At 38.8% G+C, this 12,623-nt stretch overlaps 1 protein-coding gene across 1 annotated transcript; it reads right to left on the bottom strand.

Moving 5' to 3' along the window:
* Nucleotides 1-1,043: 1,043 nt before the first annotated feature.
* Nucleotides 1,044-12,570, bottom strand: acadm (acyl-CoA dehydrogenase medium chain). Its single transcript, XM_034703107.1, has 12 exons — nt 12,380-12,570; nt 10,487-10,595; nt 9,693-9,790; nt 8,205-8,274; nt 7,984-8,084; nt 6,804-6,884; nt 6,399-6,529; nt 5,542-5,650; nt 4,893-5,033; nt 4,113-4,208; nt 2,546-2,794; nt 1,044-2,459 (listed from the first exon to the last, which is right to left on the bottom strand). Exons 1-12 carry the CDS (start codon nt 12,392-12,394, stop codon nt 2,388-2,390), a joined length of 1,272 nt encoding a protein of 423 aa, XP_034558998.1. The 5' UTR covers nt 12,395-12,570; the 3' UTR covers nt 1,044-2,387.
* Nucleotides 12,571-12,623: the final 53 nt, after the last annotated feature.

Below are 12,623 nucleotides of genomic sequence, written 5' to 3'. Positions count from 1 at the left end.
GCCCAATTGTGATATCTGCCTGACTCTACTCTAACGCTGTGGATTCACAATGCCTTAGTGGATATATCCTCAGCCAATCAGAGTGCTTGTTGCACTCATTATAATTACTCTCTTCCTAAGTCATCTATTTGACTTAGGCATTTTTGGCGTTAAATACAAGATGGCAGAATCAGAAATACTTTATTCATCCTGTGGGGAAATTCAGTAAATTCAATAAAGTACCAATTACTGTCAGAGAATTCGATGAGGTGCGGGCAATGAAGCCAGTACTACCACAAATGGCCCACCAGTACTATGACAACCTCAATCAATAGACATTGTGAAAATGCACACAGCTCCTGAGAGTCATGGCATATTTTCTGTAAGATTCGCCAGTGTCACTTTTATTTGTTATGTAGTCCTTGTTGTGTCTTTTCTTTTTTAAGAAACGTGTTCACAGATCTGGTTGGTTTATGAAACCTTAAAATATGACTTAGGCAATTATGCTATGAGCTAGCGATGTGATATACTATGATACATTGCTGTTGGTTGAACCACCTGAAAACACACAGACATGATTTAAAATCCTGACAGAGTCCTGTTTTATATGCATCCCAGCATGCAGATTTCTTCATGCAATAAAACATCAACAGAGAGCATTGAACTGTTTTTATCCCCTGGTTTGGGAGAGATTGCGCTTTGTCTCTGTTGCATATTGTTTAACAAAACTGTCTGAGTTTCTCTGAAGTCAAATATTTAACATTCAGTGCATGCTTATTTACACACATGCAGTAGACCAAATTATATTGATAAACTGATAATCTATTTTATTGGTTACACCTTGAAATACACTGCGGAGGATGCTGACTGGATGAGGACTTTGATATTAAGACTATTTGAACAGGCTTTGTTAGGAGGCAGTTGTATAAATTTGAACTCAGCCTAAAAACTGAGTTTACAACCCTCCTTTAGTTTCATTTAGCAAGTCCTGCCACAGAATCGTTTCAGCTAACAGAATTTCCAGCCGCCCATCATATCCTCAAAAACACACAAACCACGATCAGTTCTAGCTTGAATGAGGTGATTTATTTATTTATTTGAGATGGATGATGTACATACTTAAATGTGCCATATGAATCACCTTTATTTAAGGTGTGTTGTTAAACATAGGTCTGTCAGCTCAAACTTCTAAATGTTACATCCAAATGTTCTGCTGACAGTCCCCGTGTTAAGTGTAAAGCTGATGCCTCTCTGTGTCAGGTTTCTTCTGCAAAGCTGACAGCAACAGTTCAGAACCAAATCTCTAAATCAGGCAGAAAACAATATTCAGACAACATGCAACTTCTCAGCTATTAAACTAGTCATTGACACACTTCCCTAGTTTTCACATTACAGAGAGAAATGTGACAACAAAGATCCACATTAATTGTTCTTAAGTATGAAAATTAGCACTGCATTCACAAAGTTGTCATTATATTCAAAGTTAAGTTTTTTTTACAAGCTAAGAGTTAACAAGGACAGTCAAATAACAGTCAAATAACATGTGATTGATTCTATTTCAGAGGCAGAATATGACTCTGTATGAACAATAAGTGAAGAAAACACCCTTGCAATCTGTTGATTTTACTGCAATCAAACTCATGTCTGAGCTTCCCTCGTCAACTTAAACTCTCACATTCGTCAAAGCCAACTTTCCCCTATCATTAACAGCTTCAACACCAGATACAGTTTTATTTCACATGGACAACTGGCGATTAGGGTATCAGGCTGATAATAAATAAGCACAGAATATCCTGCAGTGACATATTTAACACCCCATCCAAGCAGCTATCACACAATCAGGAGAAAGTGTGGCAGAGAAGGAGTTACAGTCAACTCTCATGAGGTCACACAATAAGGCCACCGTTTTCAGCTTATTTGGAAAACCTTCGTATAAATCTGGTGATCCAGAAAGGTGGACTGCTGTCTACCAATTCAAAGTCCTTTTTAAAACACGAGGCAGGATGAAGTGATGTTAAGGCAAGCAGCTTTTTACAACAATATACTGAGTTTTAAAGGACCAGTGTGTAGGATTTAGTGGTATATATGATGAGGTTACAGATTAATATACACTCCTCACCCACTTCCTTTCCGATTACGCAGAAGACAAAGTGCCGGTAGGAACATGCTCACTTTGTAGACGTTGAGAGCTCATCGTAAAATACAAAAATACAACTGTTGTAATTTAAGTGATTATACTCTCAGAGCAACACATTGATGTGTATTATATCTCCACTTTTGTCACAAGATCCCCCTAAATCCTACAAACTGGTCCTTTAAGTAACCAGCTCTATGCCCAGGTACACGCATGTGTAAAAAAACGCTACAACAAAGTACATTTGAATGAGGACAGGTCAGGTGTGCAGAGTTCATTTCTTGGCTCTTCCCAGATGTTCTCGGGCGATGATGAGTCTTTGGATCTGAGCGGTGCCCTCGTAGATCTACGAAAGGAAAAGCAAAAGATTTGAGAAAAAGAAGTTCTGCTGAAAATCTCTGAATTAATTAAGTGCTCAGCATCGCCACCCACCTGGTAGATCTTGGCATCTCTCATCAGTTTCTCTACTGGGTAATCGCTGTTGAAACCGTTTCCTCCAAACACCTGAACGGCATCGGAGGCGACCTGGTTGGCGATGTCTCCAGCAAAGGCCTTTGCAATGGAGGCGTAATAGGTGTTCCTGCGGCCCTGGTCCACTTCCCAGGCGGACCTCTGGTACGCCATCCTGGCCAGCTCCACCTTCATCGCCATCTCGGCCAGGAGGAAGGACACGGCCTGATGCTGGGGAGCAGGAGCAGACAGAGACGCATACTGAGTCAACACTAGTTTCTTTATTTATAACACGGATGACTGTCACCTGATGATCAGTGGTAAGAGTGTTGCAACCTATGTTCAAGTTAGTTAGCAGAAAGTGCCGTAAATCAGAAATTAAGGCCAATCCAGATTTGCTCAAGGTGAGTTAAAATGAGAGGTATGGATGTATACAATCATTAGTTAGGGAAAATGTATTGTAAATTTCAATGTTATCTATTTATTTTTAATAACCACACATTTTTTCCTTCTTGTTCTTCCCTCTCTGCCACTAATTGGATACCAATGCTCTTTACACAAACTGGTCCAGATCACATAAACACAGATAGAATAACACTTCCTAGTTCTATTTATTCATTTATTTATTTCCCGCTTCCTTTTTTTTCCATTCATTAAAATGTTATTTCCACTCCCAGAATTGTGTCACATTCAACTGAAGGTGAAGAAGTCAGTTTATTTATTGTTGGTGTTAATGCTCCTGTGAGGAACTTTTGGTTTATGTTGTTTTGGCGCCCCCTGTGGACAAAGATGTCTCTGCTAATTTTGTCCTGTAGATGTGTAGTTAGTGCTTCTTGACAAATCCCCACCTGCACTATTTTACAAGTCAAATTAATCACTTATCAAAAACCCTTGTTATGAAAAAAGGCTGTCATCAGTTCCATCATGTAGTCTGGCACTTTCCATCTGCTTGCGTTTTCAGACTTTAATAATAACTGTATAGAAATAGTCCTTCTTATTGATGGTCTTGTTTGCCTTTATAGGTCATAAGGAGGCATCGGTGTTAATTAAAGTCCATTACATTACCAGCTAAAACTCCTCACAGGAGCTGTAAGGTTGTAGCCTACAGCACAGAGCTGCAGGTTCTACTTCATTCACAGTTTGCTTTTGAGTTCCCAGTTTGCTTGCTGCTTTGGAATCACTGAAGTCGGGAAGAAGGACTTTAAATGGTGCTGAAAGCAGCAACCAAACAAATGACACTCATTGTAGCTTTAAGGCTTGTGTTATACAGACTGGCTGCTGCTCAAACACATTCATAGGATGATCCTCCCTGTCCAACTCTCTGCCCTTTTGACCAGCCAACAGTTGATTTCGCTTGACCGGTTGACCTCACTGTGAGCTGATTGGCTGTCGCACATGGTCACATGACCAGACCCTGTCAACTTGGCGAGCTGAGTTGCATGAGATGCCATCAGCCATGATGAGTGGCGCTGACATGGGCTTGTTAACAGATCCTAAAGCATTTTCATTCATTCTTCCACACATACATAAACCTACAGCTCAAACTAACCTCTGCAATGACTTTTCCAAAGGTCTTCCTCTCCAGAGCGTAGTAGGTAGCTTCATCAAGTGCTCTCTGTGCCAGACCTGTAGCTCCTGCTGCCACCTGTAATCATCAATATCATTAATAAAAATAAAAAATAAAAAAATCACACACACAGGTCTTGTATGACTAACACAATAAACAGGAATTAAATTGCTTGTAATATGACTTCCCTGTCCTCTTTCTAGCATCTCTCTCCAAACTTTTGTCTCTGTGTCTTCTCTTTTTGTCTCTGTTTTGTCGTGTAGGTATGGTGGGATGTGAGAGCTAAGAGGTAAGCGGTTCTGGGACGCTGGGACTAACTGCTGAGCCTGCCCCGAGGTGTCATGGGCCTTGCTTAACGAAACACTAGTGAAGGGAGGTGTCTCTTGATAACCCCTCCGCTCTCCATGCTTGGGTATTAGGGGACATCAGCGGCTATATGGTGATTAGGTTACTTATTGGTAGAACATAATTGTTGGGGTTGAAGGTATGATGTGATGAGTTTGTTTATCATTTTCATCAGAGAGCAAGAACCTTGTGTTTGTTTGAGAGATATTATCAGGGTATTTTCCTTCATTTTTCAAAGTCAGCATCTTATTTATGTATCTCTGATTCAGACAACATTTTTGAAATGCAATCTTGTGAACTTATTCATTTGTTTCTTTTTTCCTGCATGCTGATCAAAGCATGAAAACAACTTGACTAAATCCTTAATATGTGTTAATGAGTCCAGCATTACTCCAGTTACTCCAGTTAAAGACTTACTGGTGGTCTGGTGCTGTCAAAGGCTCCCATTGCAATTTTGAAGCCGGCTCCCTCTGTGATCAGGACATTTTCCTTTGGTATCCTCACATCCTCAAAGGTGATGCCTCTGGTATCAGAGCACCTCTGACCCATGTTCAGCTCCTGCAAGCACACAACAAACACAATGATATGTTACCCTGTGGCATGCAGGTCACAGCAACAAATTATACACACTGAGGAGATTGATTCAGAGGTACGATTATGCTCTTCTAAATCCTGTGACTTTAAAGAGCTTAGTGAGTCTGAGAGCAGCAGAAGACTGGCCGGCTGTAAAACTGTCTTGAAGTTGATCTCTTCTGATTGCTGAATCTTTTATTAGTTTCTTGAGTTCAGTTTAGTCTTCATTAAGTAACTGATCTCAGGGTCTTTCTAGAATTTCGAATATTCAAATGGTAGGCCAACATCAAGATAAACTGGTTTCACAAAGTGTTCCTGGTCATAACTCCATGTGACACAATGTGTGCTTCACAGTTGTTTAATTAAAATATGAATGTGGACTGGTGGCTTAAAAAAAAAAAAGAAGAAGCAACATCTTCCTACCTTGGTCTACTCTGAATGAGGAAACACTTTAGCGCAAAAAAAACAAACAAAATAATCTGTCACATCTCACCTTCCTGCCGACTGTTATTCCTGGAGTGTCAGCATCCAAAATGAAGCCAGTGAAGGCTTTGCCGGTTGGACATTTAGGATCTAAGTTAGTGCGGGCCAGGAGGAAGTACCTGAGAAAGAGACAGACACATAAATGACAAAATGAGATGCAGAATAACAACCAGAGGTTTGCTAAAGAGCTCGTAATTTAATAATAGTATAAGCTGGAAAAGATAAGAAAACAGGGAGCTTTAACCTTCACCGCTCTCTCTATCTCTTATTCTCCTTTATCTCTCTTTCCAGACCCAACTCGGTCGAGGCAGATGTCTGTCTAACATGAGTCTGGTTCTGCTCGAGGTTTCTGCCTGTTAAAGGAAGTTTGTCCTCTCCGCTGTAACTAGCTAAATACTGCATGGTGCAATGCTCAAGGTTGGGTCAGACTGAGTCTTATCCTGTCTTGGTGCTGGGTCTATGTTCATAATTTGACATAGAGTGGTCTAGACCTGCTATGTTTGTAAAAGCATCTTGAGATTTGTTGTGATTTGGCGCAGTGAAAAAATGACCAGTTGCACTCATCAAACAAATCCTAAAAAAGACCTGCCTCTTATAAAAGCTTGCTTCAAATAAACGCCTGATGCTAAATGCCAGCAACAGTTAGAGAAAGTAACATAATGTAAGTTTCGCATTAGTTTCTTGATTTATTATGTTTATAATTTTGAGTATTTGTTAAAAGTGTCAAAATAGATTTTCCATCAAATTCAAGAGGAGTCGATTCACCAAAACAATCGTTCAACTGTGATAAAACCATCATGAAGAGGAATCAACATAAGCTAGCATCAGAGTGTGTCATGTTAATATACAGCAGCAGTGAATACACACCAGTTAGCCTTCCCACCATTGGTGATCCACATCTTCTGGCCATTAACAACATATTCATCGCCCACCTTCACAGCTTTGGTCTTGAGGCCGGCCACATCAGAGCCTGCACCGGGCTCTGTGACACAGTACGCCTGCAGGAAACACAGCACACACAAGTTAACGCCGTCTGAGCTGATGCAAGATGGAGCAGTGTCTTTTTTATTGTCATATATATTAGTTTTAGTTGGTGTCAGCAACTATGAAACATCATGCCTAATGCTCTTCCTTTCACATTGTCAAGCTGTCTGTCAGCAGTTCAGGGATGTGATACAATAAGGTGTAAGAAACAATCTGGCATAATTAGATACTTCAAAAACATGTTGAAGTAGTTGTATATTAAATATCCTTCAAAAATGAAATACTTACACACATGAGCGGCTCTTCGACCAGCCTTCCCAAGTATTTTGCCTTCTGTGCTTCATTGCCGGCTAAAATAATGGGCATTGCCTGAGGGAGAAACAGAGAAGACGTATCTTTAACTGAACTACTACCACAGACATTGATCATCGTGAGGTCACACATAGTGTTGAAACCAAAATACAACACATCATAAATATAATCCTCAGTTACTGTAGAGCTCTTAATCTATGAAATGGATCAATAGAAAGTCCACTTCCAATGATTTAACATCATAGTATTACAGGTGCAGTGAAACCCATATTGTCTGCTTTATTAATCCCACTACAGGATATCTTTGAGATTTTAATAAGGCCTATTCTATTATAAGTATTCAGAGTTCTTGAACATTAAGACTTAAAATTGATTCATCTTTTATGTCTGTATTTTTGTGATTCAAAAAGTGAACCCCAATTTACACAGGATGCGCTGCGTTGCGTTACGGCTGCGCAGCGTGTTTGCTCCTTCTGACAGCTTGCGCCCTGCTACACAGGATGCATGTTGGGAGCGTAGCGCAGCTCAGAGCAGCCAGGATCAGCTGGGTCCAGCATAGAGAGAACTACAAACAAACAGGTTACAGAGCCTTTCTGTGGTTCAATTTCTGCTCATTTAGATAGTATTCTGTTACTTTTGTGCTTTAATCATCACTGAGTATGCTGCAGAAATGTTAAGTTTCGTTTTTGCAGGTTTAGATGAGTTTAATATGAATAATTCTGCTCTACACAGTTATCATCTTAAAGTCCTGTTGTAGTCGGCCTGGATCACGGATATATGGCTGTTTCTAACTTACATCCATAATCGATGAGTATTTCTGATCTAAGCGATCTTTAAACATTCTGGAGTTTTTATATGGTGTTTCATTTTGAAATTGGCGGATGTTGCATGCGATCCTCGTGCCTGACAAAATAGACTTGAAGTGTATCTCTATTGGAGCAGCGTGGGGGCACGCTCCCAAGACAGAGCTGAGACCGCTGCACACCCTGTGTACAGATGACTAGAATTGGAACATATTGGCTGCGACGTGTTTCATCGTATCTGCTAGGATGCGCAGGTGTAACGCGATGCTGCACATCCTGTATAAATTAGGGGTGACTCTTTGTCAGATTTGCTTGTGAAACATCAACAACATCAGTTTTAAACTACAACTCACCCCCAGAGAGTTTGCTTCGATGGCAGTCTGTACTCCTGTGCAGGCATAAGCCAGTTCTTCTGTGATGAGGCAGTTGTCAAAGGATGACAGGCCCATTCCACCTAAACACAAGAAAGGAGTGTACCAGTCGTTAATGGAGGAAGCTCAATAATAAAAATGATGAAGTACTCTAAAATACTGCAGATAGCTCGTATAAAGTAAAAGGAAAGAAAACAACGCACCATACTCTTGGGGAATGTGACCGTTCATCAGACCAAGCTCCCATGCTTTCGTAATGATGGGGACTGGATACTGAAGACGACAGGATAATGATCAGTTTATTTAAACTTGTTCAAAACATTGAGCTCAAATTTGAAATAATACATTGCTGTCCCAGAGGTGAGTTCATATGTTAAAAGCAGCAGAAAGAGGTACAAAAAAATCTGCCTTGAATAAAATTATATAAAAACAATCAGACAACATTTAAAACGCAACATAATACATATATACCAGGATTTTTACAGATTTGCTTTTATGTGACTTCATCCTTCTAACTGGCTTCACCTCTATAATTAGTTTTTATCCAACTAATTAATTGTTTTAATTTTTATATGGATTATTTCATTTGATTATTTGTTTTAATTTATTTTATTTTTTTCATTTATAATGATCCTAATTTATCCTTTTCACTTTTTCTAATTTTCCCGATGTTTCCTGAAAACCTCATTTATTTTCCTTTTAATGCTTCCATTTACCCTTTTTTATTTATTTGTTTATTGTATTTATTTATCTTTTGAAAATGTATTGGTCTACTGTCACACCACCTCATTCTGTTTCATTTCTGTATTGTTTTTAACCTTGCGTTGTATTCTGTTTTGTATTGTTAAATTCCTCCTCTCTGTGTGTCAAAAGGTTTACTTTGTTATTCGAACCATGCTTTGTTTGTCAAAGCATTTTGTAAACATTTGTTTTTAAAGGTGCTATATAAATAAATGTATTATTATTATTATGATACCTTCTAATAAAAAAGTAAATAGTGCAAACATTTAAGCGAAATATGTCCAGAGGTGCGATGCCGGCAGCCTTGATTAGAGAACTGTATGTATTGAGACAAACACGCCTGAAGCTCTAGTTTGCCCTCGAGAGGAATAAGTCTTAAAATTATAAAGTTAAGTAAATACATTTCACCAAGTCTTCAAGCCAGCCAATCCCCTTGTTTGTTTGCTTCTAGGTTTTTCCCCCACTAATTTTAAAATCTCTGTAAAAGCCAGAAGTTGTTCCTTAACTCTGCTTTACAAGATTTACATTAATTTGTCATAAAATCACTGATGAGGCAAAGGGTGAATGTATGAACAGATATTGAACCGGGTATTATAAGACAACAGTTATGTTTCAATGATTATATAATTAGCCAGTAATTTCCCAGTGGGTGTTAAATCAACAGTTGTTGTGCAGTGATTTAATAAAGTTACAGTACTAATGAGACCCATTTAGCAGCTGTAAAATAAATATTGCTCTGTGTGCTTGTCTTGTTTGAAAGGTGGGTTAAGGGTTCAACAGTTGGTCCACAGCTTTGGGGAAAAGGTTGTTTAGTAATCTGTTTGTTAGTATGCAGACAGTCGAGTCTGCCTGAGGGAGAACTGGCTAGCGAATGCTGAATGCCCAGGATGAGTCCAGGATTTCACCTTACATGCACACTTGCTGGAGCTGAATCTCTGGGCGTTACTCACCTCACCACTCCTGTCGTAAGCAGGTGCAGCAGGAAGGACCTCTTCACGCGCAAACTTCCTGGCCAGCTGCTGGAACTCTTTTTGCTGCTCTGTCAGCTCTGTGGATCAAATCAACAAGACCCATGAGAAGCAACTTCAGATTGCTCTAAATACCATAGTTACATTTTTTGCACTGGCTGTTTCAAAACACCTCAGTTCTGTAAATTTAACATTTTTAGCGTTCTTGTTGTCATTATTTCCACCTGGTTCTGTGTTTACCTTCAGCTATTAAGAGGCCCCAGCTGTCTTTAGTTATTCAAATTATGTTTGGGTTTCCTGAAGTAAAGGTCAAATAACCTCAAAGCAAAGAAAGAGTGTTGAACAAATGCAGGATGAGTTGGTTTTTTTTACCCTAGAAAATTAACTTTAGAGTAAACCCACTTGTTTGGTCAAACTTACTGCTTTTATACTATCTACATAAACCCTGAACACTACGACAATAACAATCAGTATAAAAACAGAATAAAAGGCGCACATTTTTCCCCATCAAAAACATAAGAGCTGCTAGTGGAAGGAGTCTCCTTAGAACCAGTTCAGATGGGAGGACAAATGTGATCACTGAAACTGTTTTAATGTAAACATGGACATGCTTTTTGTTGTTTGAGGTCAGTAATGTCAAAATTGACAAATATTATACAATAATAATAATAATAATAATAATAATAATAATAATAATAATCTTCATTTATATGGCACTTTTCAAAACAGGGTTGCAAAGAGCTTAACAAGTAGGAAAGGCTTTACCCCCTACTCACCAAATGAGAAACCTTGGGATGTTTGGCTGCTGTGAGATGCAGCAAAGTTTGCTGCGGCAGCACTGGAGCTCTGCAGCCGGATTCCAGACCGCACACCAGCTTTGAGAACCTATTGGTGATGAGGGAAATTACAAACATGCATTAAAAATAGGTCAGCCAGAACACCTTGGACTCACTACAAAACAAATCCACCTACAGATACAAATAAAGTAACCTAATCCAACCTAACCTGGCAAAATTCACGTTTTAAGTCACAAGACAGTAAAACATTAGCTCTCCCCAGTTAAACATTTGCAGCAGTTCTCATTAGAACTCTCCATGTTTCTTTTTGGTGTCTGGTTTTAGAGTAAATATTCAGTCTGTCCAGTTAAAAATGTGAACCCAGTTCTGGTTTCACAAAAACTTTCCTTATGAAGCTGTAGAGAAACTACATACACCTGTCCTTGTTCTGCCTTTACAACGTACACTAAATAATGCCATATTAGAAATGAGGGAAAATTTCTATAAGTAAATACAACAATTTAAAAAACTTAGACCAGTTATATTTACGTAAGCAAAGACTCAGCTGTCACTTATCATTTACACCTAAGATAACAGTTCATTCACACCATGACATCTATCTTTGCTGGGCCTGTGACACCATCTTTATGACATTTTTAAGTATCAGTATGAACTAGAGCAGTTTCACAACATCATCAACAACAATGACCTCAATGCCAAAACATAACGTGAATGTAGTCCTGACAGAATCACAGAGATGCACCAGCTAATACTCAACATAAAGTGTGCACGCCACCACTGACAATGGCCCTGATGAAGACCAGAGTGTGTTTGCAAGGTGTTCTTTGTCCCCTGAGGTGATTTTGAAGGACAGTTGCAGCTTTCATTTACTGTATTTAATGTATGTGACTACGTCTTCACAAGAAGAAAGAAGCACAGCAAGGCTGAGGTATCCAAAGAGCACCTGAATGCCACTAATATGAAGACCCAGAGTCACCTTCTGCTGCTGTCTTATCAGTCTGGCCTCCATTGCACTATCTTTGAGTGACCACAAATGAAGACATTATCTTTAACTTGACCTTTTAGTAATTCGTTAGAAAAGCACCCAAGCAAAATAAATACAATATACAGATAATGAATAAGAACAAACATAAATAGGGATACTATTCAACTCGTTTTATACTAATTATCTTTGTATTCGATAGCAAAAACCTCACAGTAGGCTAAAACATTGAGTTTGCAATCATTCAATCACTGAAATGCAAAACATACTTTTAATATGCACTACTACTATTAGTAAATTATAAATTACATCAATAGAGCCTGAGCATTCCTACAGAACGGTAACATCACATGTGTTATTGGTGTTGGCTAAAAGGCAGATTATAGACAGCTGTTTTGAATTCCATTATATTTTAAGCATTATTATTATTATTATTATTATTATTATTATTATTATTATTATTATTATTATAACTGTGTATATGTATCTGACAAAGAGGACAAGTGTAACTAGAACACATTTATAATCCTTATGTTTGGAAAGTACGGGTGCCGGTGGGTGTCATGAAGGGTAAAATCGCTCAGTACTTTTCCACAACCTTAAGGTATTTCCACAGATAAACTAGTTAGCTAGCTGTTATTCTGAGACACATCAAATCAAAACTACCAAGACATGAGAGGCGAACATATGTGTGAAATATTACGTAGTGTGCGCCACGTCGTAAACACTAGAAGTCCTAAAATGTGTCGAAGATGACAGCTAACGTTAGCTAGCAAAGCTTTCACTCGAAGAATGAAAATGTAGGTCAAGCAAACAACAAGCTGATAGGATCCATTACCACCAACTAAAACTGATAAAAACAAATCGATGATTAATATAAGTAAGCTTACCTTGTTGAACAGCATTGTTATAACTGTACTTCACAGCCGCATAAACAGACTTGACACAACAACCTTTGTCCCAGATATTAATATCCGCCCTCTGAGCCAATCACAGCAGCGGGTTTGATCACGTGTCACGTCTTGGGATCCGGAAAATGACTTTTCCCCCAGTTTGTTACCTAACATAACCCCCACGTTTCATAATGGAGAATTTACATTAAAATATATTGTGACTACCACGAAAACTACCGCA

This window comes from Notolabrus celidotus, chromosome 15 (genome assembly GCF_009762535.1).
Source record: "Notolabrus celidotus isolate fNotCel1 chromosome 15, fNotCel1.pri, whole genome shotgun sequence".
NCBI lineage: Eukaryota > Metazoa > Chordata > Actinopteri > Labriformes > Labridae > Notolabrus > Notolabrus celidotus.
Note: the sequence above shows the minus strand (reverse complement) of the source record. Positions and strands in the feature narration are given on the sequence as shown.

Coding starts and splice junctions, on each gene's coding strand:
- acadm (XM_034703107.1), bottom strand. Junction 5,034..5,541: donor GAATAACAGTCGGCAGGAAG/GTGAGATGTGAC, acceptor GTGTGCTTGCAG/GAGCTGAACATGGGTCAGAG. Junction 2,460..2,545: donor GAGATGCCAAGATCTACCAG/GTGGGTGGCGAT, acceptor TTCCTTTCGTAG/ATCTACGAGGGCACCGCTCA.